Here is a 17,239-nt window from a genome sequence, read left to right as displayed (position 1 = left end):
GACATAGAAGACCAAATGACAGAGAATAAAGAAGCTGAGCAAAGAGAGACAAACAAATACTGGACCACGAGGAGAGAATTCGAGAGATAAGTAACACCATAAGACAATACAAATTAGAATAATTGGGATTCCAGAAGAAGAAGAAAGAGAGAGGGAGCAGAAGGTATATTGGAGAGAATTATTGGAGAGAATTTTTCTAATATAGCAAAGGGAACAAACATCAAAATCCAGGAGATGCTAAGAATGCCCCTCAAAATCAATAAAAATAGGTCGACACCTCATCACCTGATAGTAAAATTTATAAGTCTTAGCGACAGAAGAAATCCTGAAGCAGCCCGGGAAAAGAAGTCTGTAACATAGAAGGGTAAACGTTAGATTGGCAGTGGACCTATCCCGAGAGACCTGGCAGGCCAGAAAGAGCTGGCATGATATATTCAGAGCTAGAAACTAGAAAAACATGCAGCCAAGAATACTATATCCAGCTAGGCTATCATTGAAATAGAAGGAGAGATAAAAAGCTTCCAGGACAAACAAAACTGAAAGAATTTGCAAACACCAAACCAGCTCTACAGGAAATATTGAAAGGGGCCCTCCAAGCAAAGAGAGACCCTAAAAGTAGTAGATCAGAAGGAAACAGAGACGATATACAGTAACAGTCACATTACAAGCAATACAATGGCATTGAATTCATATCTTTCAATAGTTACCCTGAATGTTAATAGGCTAAATGCCCCAATCAAAAGACACAGGGTATCAGAATGGATAAAAAAACAAAACCCGGGGGGAGTCAAGATGGCGGAGAAGTAGCAAGCTGAGACTGCTTCAGCTAGCCGGAGATCAGCTAGATAGCTTATCTAAAGATTGAAAACACCTGAAAATCCATCGGCAGATCGAAGAGAAGAAGAACAGCAATTCTGGAAACAGAAAAACAACCACTTTCTGAAAGGTAGGACCGGCGGAGAAGTGAATCCAAAGCGACGGGAAGATAGACCCCGGGGGGAGGGGCCGGCTCCCGGCAAGCGGCGGAGCAACCGCGCACAAAATCAGGACTTTTAAAAGTTTGTTCCGCTGAGGGACATCGCTCCAGAGGCTAAACCGGGGCGAAGCCCACACGGGGTCAGCGTGGCCTCAGGTCCCGCAGGGTCACAGAAGGATCGGGGGTGTCTGAGTGTCGCAGAGCTTGCGGGTATTGATAGAACGGGAAAGCCGGCTGCAGAGACAGAGCCGATAGTAAGCTCACAGCTCGGGGTTACCTTGAACCGGTCGCAGGCTCGGTGATCTCGGAGCACGGCCGGAGGTCAGGCAGACGGGAGTAACTGGGCGCGGTTCTCTGAGGGCGCACTGAGGAGTGGGGCCCTGGGCTCTCGGCTCCTCCGGGCCGGAGACCAGGAGGCTGCCATTTGTATTCCCGTCCTCCGGAACTCTACGGAAAGCGCTCAGGGAACAAAAGCTCCTGAAAGCAAACCCGAGCGGATTACTCATCCCGGCCCCGAGTAAGGGCGGTGTAATTCTGCCTGGGGCAAAGACACTTGAGAATCACTACAACAGGCCCCTCCCCCAGAAGATCAACAAGAAATCCAGCCGAGACCAAGTTCACCTACCAAGGAGTGCGGTTTCAATACCAAGGAGAGCAGCAGAATTCCAGAGGAGGAGAAAGCCAAGCACGGAACTCATGGCTTTTTTCCTGTGATTTTTTTTAGTCTTGCAGTTAATTTAATTTTTTCTTTTTCATTTTTTTTTTTTCTTCTCGCCTTCGGGTAAAATTTTTTTTTTTAAACTGTTACCTTTTTATTTTTTAACGATTTTTTACTAGTTTATCTAATATATATATTTTTTCTTTTTTACATTTTTCTCAGGTGTTTTCTTTTTTAAAAAAATTTTTTTTCTTTTCTTTTTTTTTTTTCTTTTCTTTTTTCTTTTTTTTTCTTTCTTTCTTTTTGAACCTCTTTTTATCCCCTTTCTCCCCACTCACGATTTTGGATCTCTTCTAATTTGGTTAAAGCATATTTTCCTGGGGTTGTTGCCACCCTTTTAGTATTTTACTTGCCCCTTCATTTACTCTTATCTGGCCAAAATGACAAGACGTAAAAATTCAACACAAAAAAAAGAACAAGAGGTAGTACCGAAGGCTAGGGACCTAATCAATACAGACATCGGTAATATGTCAGATCTAGAGTTCAGAATGACAATTCTCAAGGTTCTAGCGGGGCTCGAAAAAGGCATGGAAGATATTAGAGAAACCCTCTCGGGAGATATAAAAGCCCTTTCTGGAGAAATAAAAGAACTAAAATCTAACCAAGTTGAAATCAAAAAAGCTATTAATGAGGTGCAATCAAAAATGGAGGCTCTCACTGCTAGGATAAATGAGGCAGAAGAAAGAATTAGTGATATAGAAGACCAAATGACAGAGAATAAAGAAGCTGAGCAAAAGAGGGACAAACAGCTACTGGACCACGAGGGGAGAATTCGAGAGATAAGTGACACCATAAGACGAAACAACATTAGAATAATTGGGATTCCAGAAGAAGAAGAAAGAGAGAGGGGAGCAGAAGGTATACTGGAGAGAATTATTGGGGAGAATTTCCCCAATATGGCAAAGGGAACGAGCATCAAAATTCAGGAGGTTCAGAGAACGCCCCTCAAAATCAATAAGAATAGGCCCACACCCCGTCACCTAATAGTAAAATTTACAAGTCTCAGTGACAAAGAGAAAATCCTGAAAGCAGCCCGGGAAAAGAAGTCTGTAACATACAATGGTAAAAATATTAGATTGGCAGCTGACTTATCCACAGAGACCTGGCAGGCCAGAAAGAGCTGGCATGATATTTTTAGAGCACTACATGAGAAAAACATGCAGCCCAGAATACTATATCCAGCTAGGCTATCATTGAAAATAGAAGGAGAGATTAAAAGCTTCCAGGACAAACAACAACTGAAAGAATTTGCAAATACCAAACCAGCTCTACAGGAAATATTGAAAGGGGTCCTCTAAGCAAAGAGAGAGCCTACAAGTGGTAGATCAGAAAGGAACAGAGACTATATACAATAACAGTCACCTTACAGGCAATACAATGGCACTAAATTCATATCTCTCAATAGTTACCCTGAATGTGAATGGGCTAAATGCCCCTGTCAAAAGACACAGGGTATCAGAATGGATAAAAAAACAAAACCCATCTATATGTTGCCTCCAAGAAACTCATTTTAAGGCCGAAGACACCTCCAGATTTAAAGTGAGGGGGTGGAAAAGAATTTACCATGCTAATGGACATCAGAAGAAAGCAGGAGTGGCAATCCTTATATCAGATCAATTAGATTTTAAGCCAAAGACTATAATAAGAGATGAGGAAGGACACTATATCATACTCAAAGGGTCTGTCCAACAAGAAAATTTAACAATTTTAAATATCTATGCCCCCAACGTGGAAGCAGCCAACTATATAAACCAATTAATAACAAAATCAAAGAAACACATCAACAACAATACAATAATAGTAGGGGACTTTAACACTCCCCTCACTGAAATGGACAGGTCATCCAAGCAAAAGATCAGCAAGGAAATAAAGGCCTTAAGCGACACACTGGACCAGATGGACATCACAGATATATTCAGAATATTTCATCCCAAAGCAACAGAATACACATTCTTCTCTAGTGCACATGGAACATTCTCCAGAATAGATCACCTCCTCGGTCCTAAATCAGGACTCAACCGGTATCAAAAGATTGGGATCATTCCCTGCATATTTTCAGACCACAATGCTCTAAAGCTAGAACTCAACCACAAAAGGAAGTTTGGAAAGAACCCAAATACATGGAGACTAAACAGTATCCTTCTAAAAAATGAATGGGTCAACCAGGAAATTAAAGAAGAATTGAAAAAAATCATGGAAACAAATGATAATGAAAATACAACGGTTCAAAATCTGTGGGACACAACAAAGGCAGTCCTGAGAGGAAAATATATAGCGGTACAAGCCTTTCTCAAGAAACAAGAAAGGTCTCAGGTACACAACCTAACCCTACACCTAAAGGAGCTGGAGAAAGAACAAGAAAGAAACCCTAAGCCCAGCAGGAGAAGAGAAATCATAAAGATCAGAGCAGAAATCAATGAAATAGAAACCAAAAAAACAATAGAACAAATCAACGAAAGTAGGAGCTGGTTCTTTGAAAGAATTAATAAAATTGATAAACCCCTGGCCCGACTTATCAAAAAGAAAAGAGAAAGGACCCAAATAAATAAAATCATGAATGAAAGAGGAGAGATCACAACTAACACCAAAGAAATACAAACTATTATAAGAACATACTATGAGCAACTCTACGGCAATAAATTTGACAATCTGGAAGAAATGGATGCATTCCTAGAAACATATAAACTACCACAACTGAACCAGGAAGAAATAGAAAGCCTGAACAGACCCATAACCAGTAAGGAGATTGAAACAGTCATTAAAAATCTCCAAACAAACAAAAGCCCAGGGCCAGATGGCTTCCCGGGGGAATTCTACCAAACATTTAAAGAAGAATTAATTCCTATTCTCCTGAAACTGTTCCAAAAAATAGAAATGGAAGGAAATCGTCCAAACTCATCTTATGAGGCCAGCATCACATTGATCCCAAAACCAGACAGGATCCCACCAAAAAAGAGAGCTATAGACCGATATCCTTGATGAACACAGATGCAAAAATACTCAACAAAATACTAGCCAATAGGATTCAACAGTACATTAAAAAGATTATTCACCACGACCAAGTGGGATTTATTCCAGGGCTGCAAGGTTGGTTCAACATCCGCAAATCAGTCAATGTGATACAACACATCAATAAAAGAAAGAACAAGAACCATATGATACTTTCAATAGATGCTGAAAAAGCATTTGACAAAGTACAGCATCCCTTCCTGATCAAAACTCTTCAAAGTGTAGGGATAGAGGGCACATACCTCAATATCATCAAAGCCATCTATGAAAAACCCACCGCAAATATCATTCTCAATGGAGAAAAACTGAAAGCATTTCCACTAAGGTCAGGAACACGGCAGGGATGGCCATTATCACCACTGCTATTCAACATAGTACTAGAGGTCCTAGCCTCAGCAATCAGACAACAAAAGGAAATTAAAGGCATCCAAATAGGCAAAGAAGAAGTCAAATTATCACTCTTCGCAGATGATATGATACTATATGTGGAAAACCCAAAAGACTCCACTCCAAAACTGCTAGAACTTATACAGGAGTTCAGTATAGTGTCAGGATATAAAATCAATGCACAGAAATCAGTTGCATTTCTCTACACCAACAGCAAGACAGAAGAAAGAGATATTAAGGAGTCAATCCCATTTACAATTGCATCGAAAACCATAAGATATCTAGGAATAAACCTAACCAAAGAGACACAGAATCTATACTCAGAAAACTATGAACTACTCATGAAAGAAATTGAGGAAGACACAAAGAAATGGAAAAATGTTCCATGCTCCTGGATTGGAAGAATAAATATTGTGAAAATGTCTATGCTACCTAAAGCAATCTACACATTTAATGCAATTCCTATCAAAGTACCATCCATCTTTTTCAAAGAAATGGAACAAATAATGCTAAAATTTATATGGAACCAGAAAAGACCTCGAATAGCCAAAGGGATATTGAAAAAGAAAGCCAACGTTGGTGGCATCACAATTCCGGACTTCAAGCTCTATTACAAAGCTGTCATCATTAAGACAGCATGGTACTGGCACAAAAACAGACACATAGATCAATGGAACAGAATAGAGAGCCCAGAAATAGACCCTCAACTTTATGGTCAACTAATCTTCGACAAAGCAGGAAAGAATGTCCAATGGAAAAAAGACAGCCTCTTCAATAAATGGTGCTGGGAAAATTGGACAGCCACATGCAGAAAAATGAAATTGGACCATTTCCTTACACCACACACAAAAATAGACTCAAAATGGATGAAGGACCTCAATGTGCGAAAGGAATCCATCAAAATCCTTGAGGAGAACACAGGCAGCAACCTCTTCGACCTCTGCCGCAGCAACATCTTCCTAGGAACAACGCAAAAGGCAAGGGAAGCAAGGGAAAAAATGAACTATTGGGATTTCATCAAGATCAAAAGCTTTTGCACAGCAAAGGAAACAGTTAACAAAATCAAAAGACAACTGACAGAATGGGAGAAGATATTTGCAAATGACATGTCAGATAAAGGACTAGTGTCCAGAATCTATAAAGAACTTAGCAAACTCAACACCCAAAGAACAAATTATCCAATCAAGAAATGGGCAGAGGACATGAACAGACATTTCTGCAAAGAAGACATCCAGATGGCCAACAGACACATGAAAAAGTGCTCCATATCACTCGGCATCAGGGAAATACAAATCAAAACCACAATGAGATATCACCTCACACCAGTAAGAATGGCTAAAATCAACAAGTCAGGAAATGACAGATGCTGGCGAGGATGTGGAGAAACGGGAACCCTCCTGCACTGTTGGTGGGAATGCAAGCTGGTGCAGCCACTCTGGAAAACAGCATGGAGGTTCCTCAGAATGTTGAAAATAGAACTGCCCTATGACCCAGCAATTGCACTATTGGGTATTTACCCTAAAGATACAAATGTAGTGATCCAAAGGGGCACATGCACCCGAATGTTTATAGCAGCAATGTCCACAATAGCCAAACTATGGAAAGAACCTAGATGTCCATCAACAGATGAATGGATCAAGAAGATGTGGTATATATACACAATGGAATACTATGCAGCCATCAAAAGAAATGAAATCTTGCCATTTGTGACAACATGGATGGAACTAGAGCGTATCATGCTTAGCGAAATAAGTCAAGCAGAGAAAGACAACTATCATATGTTCTCCCTGATATGAGGAAGTGGTGATGCAACATGGAGGCTTAAGTGGGTAGGAGAAGAATAAATGAAACAAGATGGGATTGGGAGGGAGACAAACCATAAGTGACTCAATCTCAGAAAACAAACTGAGGGTTGCTGGGGGGAGGGGGTTTGGGAGAAGGGGGTGGTGGGATTATCGACATTGGGGAGGGTATGTGCTTTGGTGAGTGCTGTGAAGTGTGTAAACCTGGTGATTCACAGACCTGTACCCCTGGGGATAAAAATATATGTTTATAAAAAATAAAAAATTAAAAAAAAAAAACAACAAAACCCCTTAATATGCTGCCTATAAGAAACTCATTTTAGACCCAAAGACACCTCCAGATTTAAAGTGAGGGTGTGGAAAACAATGTACCATGCTAATGGACATCAGAAGAAAGCTGGGGTGGCAATCCTTATATCAGATCAATTAGATTTTAAGCCAAAGACTATAATAAGAGATGAGGAAGGACACTATATCATACTCAAAGGGTCTGTCCAACAAGAAGACCTAACAATTTTAAATATCTATGCCCCTAAAATGGGAGCAGCCATCTATATAAACCAATTAATAACAAAATCAAAGAAATAGATCGACAATAATACAATAATAATAGGGGACTTTAACACTCCCCTCACTGAAATGGACAGATCATCTAAGCAAAAGATCAACAAGGAAATAAAGGGCTTAAATGACACACTGGACCAGATGGACATCACAGATATATTCAGAACATTCCATCCCAAAGCAACAGAATATACATTCTTCTCTGGTGCTCATGGAACATTCTCCAGAATAGATCACATCCGGGGATGTAAATCAGGTCTCAACCAGTATCAAAAGATTGGGATCATTCCCTGCATATTTTCAGACCATAATGCTCTGAAGGTAAAACTCAATCACAAAAGGAAATTTAGAAAGAACCCAAATACATGGAGACTAAACAGCATCCTTCTAGAAAATGAATGAGTCAACCAGGAAATTAAAGAAGAATTGAAAAAATTCATGGAAACAAATGATAATGAAAACACAACAGTTCAAAATCTGTGGGACACAACAAAGGCAGTCCTGAGAGGAAAATATATAGCGGTAAAAGCCTTTCTCAAGAAACAAGAAAGGACTCAAATACACAACCTAACCCTACACTTAGAGGAGCTGGAGAAAGAACAACAAAGAAAACCTAAACCCAGCAGGAGAAGAGAAATCATAAAGATCAGAGCAGAAATCAATGAAATAGAAACTAAAAAACAATAGAACAAATCAACGAAACTAGGAGCTGGTTCTTTGAAAGAATTAATAAGATTGACAAGTCCTGGCCAGACTTATCAAAAGAAAAGAGAAAGGACCCAAATAAATAAAATCATGAATGAAAGAGGAGAGATCACATCCAACACCAAAGAAATACAAACAATTATAAGAACATACTATGAGCAACTCTACGCCAACAAATTCGACAATCTGGAAGAAACGGATACATTTCTAGAGACATATAAACTACCACAACTGAAGCAGGAAGAAATAGAAAGCCTGAACAGACCCATAACCAGTAAGGAGATTGAAACAGTCATTAAAAATCTCCAAACAAACAAAAACCCAGGGCCAGACGGCTTCCCAGGGGAATTCTACCAAATATTTAAAGAAGAATTAATTCCTATTCTCCTGAAACTCTTCCAAAGAATAGAAATGGAAGGAAAACTTCCAAACTCATTTTATGAGGCCAGCATCACCTTGATCCCAAAACCAGACAAGGATCCCATTAAAAAAGAGAATTACAGAGCAATATCCTTAATGAATGCAGATGCAAAAATTCTCACCAAAATACTGGCCAATAGGATCCAACAGTACATTAAAAGAATTATTCAACAGGACCAAGTGGGATTTATTCCAGGCTGCAAGGTTGGTTCAACATCTGCAAATCAATGAATGTGATACAGTACATTAACAAAAGAAAGAATAAGAACCATATGATACTCTCAATAGATGCTGAAAAAGCATTTGACAAAGTGCAGCATCCCTTCCTGATTAAAACTATTGAAAGTGTAGGGATAGAGGGCACATACCTCAATATTATCAAAGCCATCTATGAAAAACCCACTGCAAATAACATTCTCAATGGAGAAAAACTGAAAGCTTTTCTACTAACGTCAGGAACACAGCAAGGATGTCCGTTATCACCACTGCTGTTCAACATACTACTAGAAGTCCTAGCCTCAGCAATTAGACAATAAAAAGAAATTAAAGGCATCCAAATCGGCAAAGAAGAAGTCAAACTATCACTCTTTGCAGATGATATGATACTATATGTGGAAAACCCAAAAGGCTCTACTCCAAAACTGCTAGAACTTGTACAGGAATTCAGTAATATAAATTCAGGATATAAAGTCAATGCACAGAAATCAGGTGCATTTCTTTACACTAACAGCAAGACAGAAGAAAGAGAAATTAAGGAGACAATCCCATTTACAATTGCACCAAAAACCATAAGATACCTAGGAACAAACGTAACCAAAGAGGCAAAGAATCTGTACTGAGAAAACTATAAAGTACTCATGAAAGAAATTAAGAAGACACAAAGAAATAGAAAAATGTTCCATGCTCATGGATTGGAAGAACAAATATTGTGAATATGTCTATTCTACCTAAAGAAATCTACACATTTAATGCAATCCCTATCAAAATCCTATGCATTTTTTCAAAGAAATAGAACTAACAATCCTAAAATTTATATGGAACCAGAAAAGACCTCGAATAGCCAAAGGAATATTGAAAAAGAAAGCCAAAGTTGGTGGCATCACAATTCCAGACTTCAAGCTCTATTACAAAGCTGTCATCATCAAGACAGCATGGTACTGGCACAAAAACAGACACATAGATCAATGGAACAGAATAGAGAGCCCAGAAATAGACCCTCAACTCTATGGTCAACTAATTTTTGACAAAGCAGGAAGGAATGTCCAATGGAAAAAAGACAGCCTCTTCAACAAATGGTGATTGGAAAATTGGGCAGCCACATGCAGAAAAATGAAATTGGACTATTTCCTTACACCATACACGAAATAGACTCAAAATGGATGAAGGACCTCAATGTGAGAAAGGAATCCATCAAAATCCTTGAGGAGAACACAGGCAGTAACCTCTTCAACCTCAACTGCAGCAACTACTTCCTAGGAACATCGCCAAAGACAAGAGAAGCAAGGACAAAAATGAACTATTGGGATTTCATTAAGATCAAAAGCTTTTGCACAGCAAAGGAAACAGTCAACAAAACCAAAAGACAACTGACAGAATGTGAGATGATATTTTTAAATGACATATCACATAAAGGGCTAGTATCCAAAATCTATAAAGAGCTTACCAAACTCAACACTCAAAGAACAAATAAGCCAATCAAGAAATGGGCAGAGGACAGGAATAGACATTTCTGCAAAGAAGAAATCCAGATGGCCAAAAGATACATGAAAAAGTGCTCCACATCGCTGGGCATCAGGGAAATACAAATCAAAACCACAATGAGATACCACCTCACACCAGTCAGAATGGCCAAAATTAACAAGTCAAGAATGACAGATGCTGGCGAGGATGTGGAGAGAGGGAAACCCTCCTACACTGTTGGTGGGAATGCAAGCTGGTGCAGCCACTCTGGAAAACCGTGTGGAGGTTCCTCAAAAAACTGAAAATAGAGCTACCCTATGACCCAGCAATTGCACTACTGGGTATATATCCTAAAGATACAAACATGGTGCTTTGAAGGGGCACATCCACCCAAATGTTTATAGCAGCAATGTCCACAATAGCCAAATTATGGAAAGAACCTAGATGTCCATCAACAGATGAATGGATGAAGAAGATGTGGCATATATACACAATGGAATACTATGAAGCCATCAAAAGAAATGAAATCTTGCCATTTCCGATGACGTGGATGGAACTAGAGGGTATTATGCTTGGCGAAATAAGTCAATTGGAGAAAGACAAGTATCATATGATTTCCCTGATATGAAGAAGTGGATATGCAATGTGGGGGGGGGGGTTGGGGGTAGGAAAAGAAAAAATGTAAGAAGGTGGGATTGGGAGGGAGACAAACCATAAAAGACTCAATCTCAAAAAACAGACTGAGGGTTGCTGGGGGGAGAGGGGACGGGAGAGAGTGGTGGGGATATGGACATTGGAGAGGGTATGTGCTATGATGACTGCTGTGAAATGTGTAAACCTGGTGATTAACAGACCTGTACCCCTGGGGGTAAAAATACATTATAGGTTTATTAAAAAAATAAATTTAATAAACAAAACAAAACAAACCTTAAAAAATTAAGACATCAATTATTTAAAATTGAAAAGTTAAATTTAAATAAAGAGATGATGGTTGGCACTACAAGTCATTGTAAGGTACCTTAAAGAAAAGCCTCTCAGCTTATTTTTAAATAATTCAGATTTTTAATTCAATATAGTGTTATCATTTACATATACTTTTTGTGTCATGCTTAGGTAAACATTTGGCAGACTGGGAACTATGCAGTTTAAGACTAATGCCTGCTACTGTGGACCTCACATCAATTGTAACTGATTAGGAATTCCAGAATCTCCTACTGTAACTTTTTCTGGTGATGGTAGGAAGCAAATATGAGCTTAGGTTTCAAAATTTTGAAAAAGGAAAGAAATCATCTCACTGATAACAGACTCATTAACACATCGGGATTCTATCCCAAGATTTTGAACTAATTCAGGCTGCTGTGGTGAATGAGAAAGGAGGACATCCTCTTTAAGTAAAAAGGAAAAGGCTCTTCCTTGAGAACTATATTACCCATCTTTATCTCCATAGTAGGAGAACTTCACTTCTCTTGAAACATTTTTTTTAAAGATTTTATTTATTTATTTGACACAGAGAGAGAGAGAGAGATCACAAGTAGGCTAAGAGGCAGGCAGAGGGGGTGGGGGAGCAGGCTCCCTGCTGAGCAGAGAGCCCAATGTGGGGCTCAATCCCAGGGCCCTGAGATCATGACCTGAGCCGAAGGCAGAGGCTTAACCCACTGAGCCACTCAGGCGCCCCTCTTGAAACATTTAAGCAGCTAAAAGTCTTTTTTTGTTTCAGCTAAAAGTCTTAATCAAATAAGAAATTACACTGGTGTGAGTTTTTCCTTTCAGTTTTACACTAGTTTAGCCTATCTAACAATAATGAATATGTGAAGCAGGTGCCTTTCTTCACAGTCATAGGGGAGTGGTCAAGTGTACAGACTCTAGAGTCAGATACGCTGGGTTCAAATCTCAGCTCTGCCACCTATTACTTGTATATCCTCAGAGAATATTCTTAGTCACCGTGGTGCCTCATGTGTCTCATCTGTAAAATGGAGATAATCATAGTATCTACCTCACAGAGTTGCTTTGAGAATTCAGTAAGTTAGTGCAATGTCTGACACCTAAAATATATTATTTTAAATAATAATTAAGTTCTCTTATTTTGCTTAGCATAATGCAGTCTAGTTTCATCCATGTTGTTGCAAATGGTAAGATTTCATTCTTTTTGATGGCTGAGTAATATTCCAGGTCACACACACACACACACACACACACACACACACACACACACACCTTCTTTATCCATTCTATGTTAAGTGAAATAAATCATAGAAAGATAAATAATCATGTATGGAATTTAAGAAACCAAACAGATGAACATAGGGGAAAGGGGAATAAAGAGAGAGAGAGAAAGAAGCAAACCATAAGAGACTCTTAACCATAGAGAACAAACTGAGGGTTGATGGAAGGGAGATGGGTGGGGGATGGGCTAAATGGGTGATGGGTATTAAGGAAGGCACTTATTTTGATGAGCACTGGGTATTAAAGTAATTGATTAATCAGTAAATCCTACTCACATATTAACTAGAATTCAAATAAAATTTTGAAATAATAAATAAGTAAATAAAACCAAATAAAAAAAATGAGTTCTTTTAAAATTTTTCTTCACTTCCTCTTTGTTTCATCAGTACAATTAGTAAACCATGAAATCTAGAAATGAAGAGAGGGTGGGGAATGAAAAAAGGCTGAAAGACTACAAAAACAATCCTTATTACTAAAATCATTTGAGGAAAGTCTAATTCACGCCCCTTAATCTTTAGCACCTAATAAGTTGAAAAAAATGTGCTTATAATTTTTCATATCTGTAGAATTAAAGTTTTAATTTAAACCATGTTTGATTTCATTTTTTAATAGACCATAAATTTGAAGCTCACAAATTACTCAATAAAGAGGATTGATTTTTCCTCTCTGAAATACAGGACTGTACAGATGATCTTTTTATACTTCTCACATTGAATACACATATAAATTGAATGTTTTATACAAGGATTGGAAGAAAATCCATATTCTTGAACCTCTTGTCCATATTAGCATTATCCAGATACACCTGTTTCTGTGATTGAAAGAGGAAACTAAACCAGGCCAGAGATGATATTTGAATGATTCCTCAAGTTTGATCCTTAATCATTTGTAATATATTTTCCCCACATTTGACTGAGAGATGTTTGAATTTCTAAATAATTTTGTCTTCATAATTGTATTTGAACACAGGTTCTTGGATGAAGTACAGTCTTATTCTGGAGTGAACAAAATGAGTGTGCAGAACTTGGCCACTGTCTTTGGCCCTAATATCCTGCGTCCCAAAGTGGAAGATCCTTTGACTATCATGGAGGGTAAGTAAATGATTACCTTACATCCTCATCAAGAGAACAATCAACTGTCTTTTGTTTGTTTGTTTTGTTTTTTTCTAAACTTTACTTATTTATAGTCTCTATACCCAATGTGGAGTTCAAACTCACAACCCAAGATCAAGAGTCATATGCTATGCAACTAAGCCAGCCAAGCACTCCCGGTCAACTCTCTTTTGGTTGGTCTGAACCTTTTCTCTTCTAAGGAAACTAGAGAAATAAGTAACTCTATGGTAACTCTGTTTACTTTTTTTCCATTTGTTTAATTTTTAATTAACATATAATGTATTATTAGCCCCAGGGGTACAAGTCTGTGAATCGTCAGGCTTACACACTTCACAGCACTCACCATAGCACGTACTCTCCCCAATGTCCATAACTCAAGCCCCCTCTCCATACCCCCCTCCCCCGCAGCAACCCTCAGTTTGTTTTGTGGTATTAAGAGTCTCTTATGGTTTGTCTCCCACCCAATCCCATCTTGTTTCATTTATTCCTTCCCTACCCCACAAACCTCCCACATTGCCTCTCAAATTCCTCAAATCAGGGAGATCATATGATAGTTGTCTTTCTCTGATTGACTTATTTTGCTAAGCATAATATCCTCTAGTTTCATCCACGTTGTTGCAAATGGCAAGATTTCATTTCTTTTGATGGCTGCATAGTATTCCATTGTATATATAGACCACATCTTCTATATCCATTCATCTGTTGATGAACATCTAGGTTCTTTCAATAGTTTGGCTATTGTGGACATTGCTGCTATAAACATTCGGGTGGACGTGCCCCTTCAGATCACTACATTTGTATCTTTAGGGTAAATACCCAGTGGTGCAATTGCTGGGTCATAGGGCAGCTCTATTTTCAACTTTTTGAGGAAAACCATGCTGTTTTCCAGAGTGGCTGCACCAGCTTGCATTCCCACCAACAATGTAAGAGGGTTCCCCTTTCTCTGCATCCTCACCAGCATCTGTCCTTTCTTGACTTGTTAATTTTGGCCATTCTGACTAGTGTGAGGTGGTATCTCATTGTGGTTTTGATTTGTATTTCCTTGATGCCAAGTGATGTGGAGCACTTTTTCATGTGTCTGTTAGCCATCTGGATGTCTTCTTTGCAGAAATGTCTGTTCCTGTCCTCTGCCCATTTCTTGATTGGATTATTTGTTCTTTGGGTGTTGAGTTTGATAAGTTTTTCATAGATTTTGGATACTAGCTCTTTATCTGGTAAGTCATTTGCAAATATCTTCTCCCATTCTGTCAGTTGTCTTTTGGTTTTGTTGACTGTTTCCTTTGCTGTGCAAAAGCTTTTGATCATGATGAAGTCCCAATAGTTTATTTTTGCCCTTGCTTCCCTTGCCTTTGGCAATGTTTCTAGGAAGAAATTGCTGTGGTTGAGGTTGAAGAGGTTGCTGCCTGTGTTCTCCTCAAGGATTCTGATGGATTCCTTTCTCACACTGAGGTCTTTCATCTGTTTGGAGTCTATTTTTGTGTGTGGTGTAAGGAAATGTTCCAGTTTCATTGTTCTGCATGTGGCTGTCCAAGTTTCCCAACACCCATTTGTTGAAGAGGCTGTCTTTTTCCCATTGGACATTCTTTCCTGCTTTGTTGAAGATTAGTTGACCATAGAGTTGAGGGTCTATTTCTGGGCTCTCTATTCTGTTCCATTGATCTATGTGTCTGTTTCTGTGGCAGTACCATACTGGCTTGATGATGGCAGCTTTGTAATAGAGCTTAAACTCTGTAATTGTGATGCCACCAACTTTGGCTTTCTTTTTCAACATTCCTCTGGTTTTTAAGGTGTTTTCTGGTTCCATATAAATTTTAGGATTATTTGTTCCATTTCTTTGAAAAACATTGATGCTATTTTGATAGTAATTGCATTAAACATATAGATTGCTTTAGGTAGCATAGACATTTTCACAATATTTGTTCTTCCAATCCATGAGCATGGAACATTTTTCTATTTCTTTGTGTCCTCCTCAATTTCTTTCATGAGTGCTTTATAGTTTTCTGAGTACAGACTCTTTGCCTCTTTGGTTAGGTTTATTCCTAGGTATCATATGGTTTTTGGTGCAATTGTAAATGGGACTGACTCCTTAATTTCTCTTTCTTCTGTCTTGTTTTAGTGTAAAGAAATGCACCCGATTTCTGTGCATTGATTTTATATCCTGACACTTTACTGAATTCCTGTACAAGTTCTAGCCGATTCGGAGTAGAGTCTTTGGGTTTTCCACATATAGTATCATATCATCTGCAAAGAGTGATAATTTGACTTCTTCTTTGCCGATTTGGATGCCTTTAATTTCTTTTTATTGTCTGATTGCTGAGGCTAGGACTTCTAGTACTATGTTGAATAGCAGTGATGAAAATGGACATTCCTGCCATGTTCCTGACCCTAGCAGAAAAGCTCTCAGTTTTTCCCCATTGGGAATGACATTCACTGTGGGTTTTTCATAGATGGTTTTGATGATACTGAGGTGTGTACCCTCTGTCCTTACACTTTGAAGAGTTTTGATCAAGAAATGATGCTGTACTTTGTAAAATGCTTTTTCAGCATCTATTGATAGTATTGTATGTTCTTGTTCTTGTTCTTTTTTTTCTTATTCTTTCTTTTATTAATGTATTGTATCACATTGATTGATTTGTGGATGTTGAACCAACCTTGCAGCCCTGGAATAAATCCCACTTGGTCATGGTAAATAATCCTTTTAATGTACTGTTGGATCCTATTGGCTAGTAGCATTTTGGTGAGAATGTAACTTCATTTATTGACTCCAGTTCTTCAAGGGAAAAATCTTCTCTTTGGGAGTTGGGCATTTTTTTTTTTTTTTTTTAGTTTACTACACATAATAATTTACTAAAAGATTCCTCAGTAGCCTTATAAGAACAAATCAGCTGTGAAGTATTATGCAGGAATTAGAAAAATCTAGTTCACAAATCTAGCCTCATACAATTTTCAGAAAATTCATTAAGTAACTATTTAAAATTTTTTTCATATGTAAAACTTTATTCAAAAATTTTAAATGAATTAATGTACATAAAGTACCTAGTATACTGTCAGGTACATAAAAAGCCATCCTAACTACCATTATGGCAGAGCAACTCCAAATGATATTTAAAACATTCTAGCCAGTACATATTAAGTTTATATATTGTTATTAACTTTGGGTTTTTTTGACTGATTTCAAGAAATAGAAAAAGATGGTCTTCTGTAAGATAATGCTGCTTATTAAACTGTGGTTTGAAATATGAATTGTTTTCTAGATGATAAAATGCTTCAAATTATTTTCCACAAGGAACTTCTATTTCTTTTTGTTTCCAGCAGGACTTACTGCTTGAATACCTTTCCTATCTATGGCCATTAGTAGTATTGCTGTTTTCTAAAAACTGGACTAACTGAACATTTAAGAATTTAATAAGGAAGAGGGAAGAAGAAAGAATGAGTAATTCATTTTTACTCTGAGCTTATTTAGAACAAAATATACTCCTGATACTGTTCCTTTCTTGAAAATTCTAAGATTTTCATTCCTCTATGTTTTTTTTTTTAAAGATTTTATTTATTTATTTGACAGAGGGAGATAACAAGTAGGCAGAGATGCAGGCAGAGAGAGAGGAGGAAGCAGGCTCCCTGCTGAGCCAGGGAGCCCGATGTG

General features: G+C 38.2%; 1 protein-coding gene across 9 annotated transcripts in view; it reads left to right on the top strand.

Annotated features, from left to right (window-relative positions):
* ARHGAP24 (Rho GTPase activating protein 24) overlaps positions 1-17,239 on the top strand; it is a 519,150-nt gene that overhangs the window by 487,569 nt on the left and 14,342 nt on the right. For all 9 annotated transcript variants that reach the window (XM_082726640.1, XM_082726641.1, XM_082726643.1 and 6 more), the window contains one exon: positions 13,454-13,575. In XM_082726640.1, coding sequence (XP_082582766.1) covers positions 13,454-13,575 — 122 coding nt within the window. The remainder of the gene's footprint in view (positions 1-13,453; positions 13,576-17,239) is intronic.

This window comes from Mustela nivalis, assembly GCF_964662115.1.
Source record: "Mustela nivalis genome assembly, chromosome: 4".
NCBI classification, from domain to species: Eukaryota; Metazoa; Chordata; class Mammalia; order Carnivora; family Mustelidae; genus Mustela; species Mustela nivalis.
Note: the sequence above shows the minus strand (reverse complement) of the source record. Positions and strands in the feature narration are given on the sequence as shown.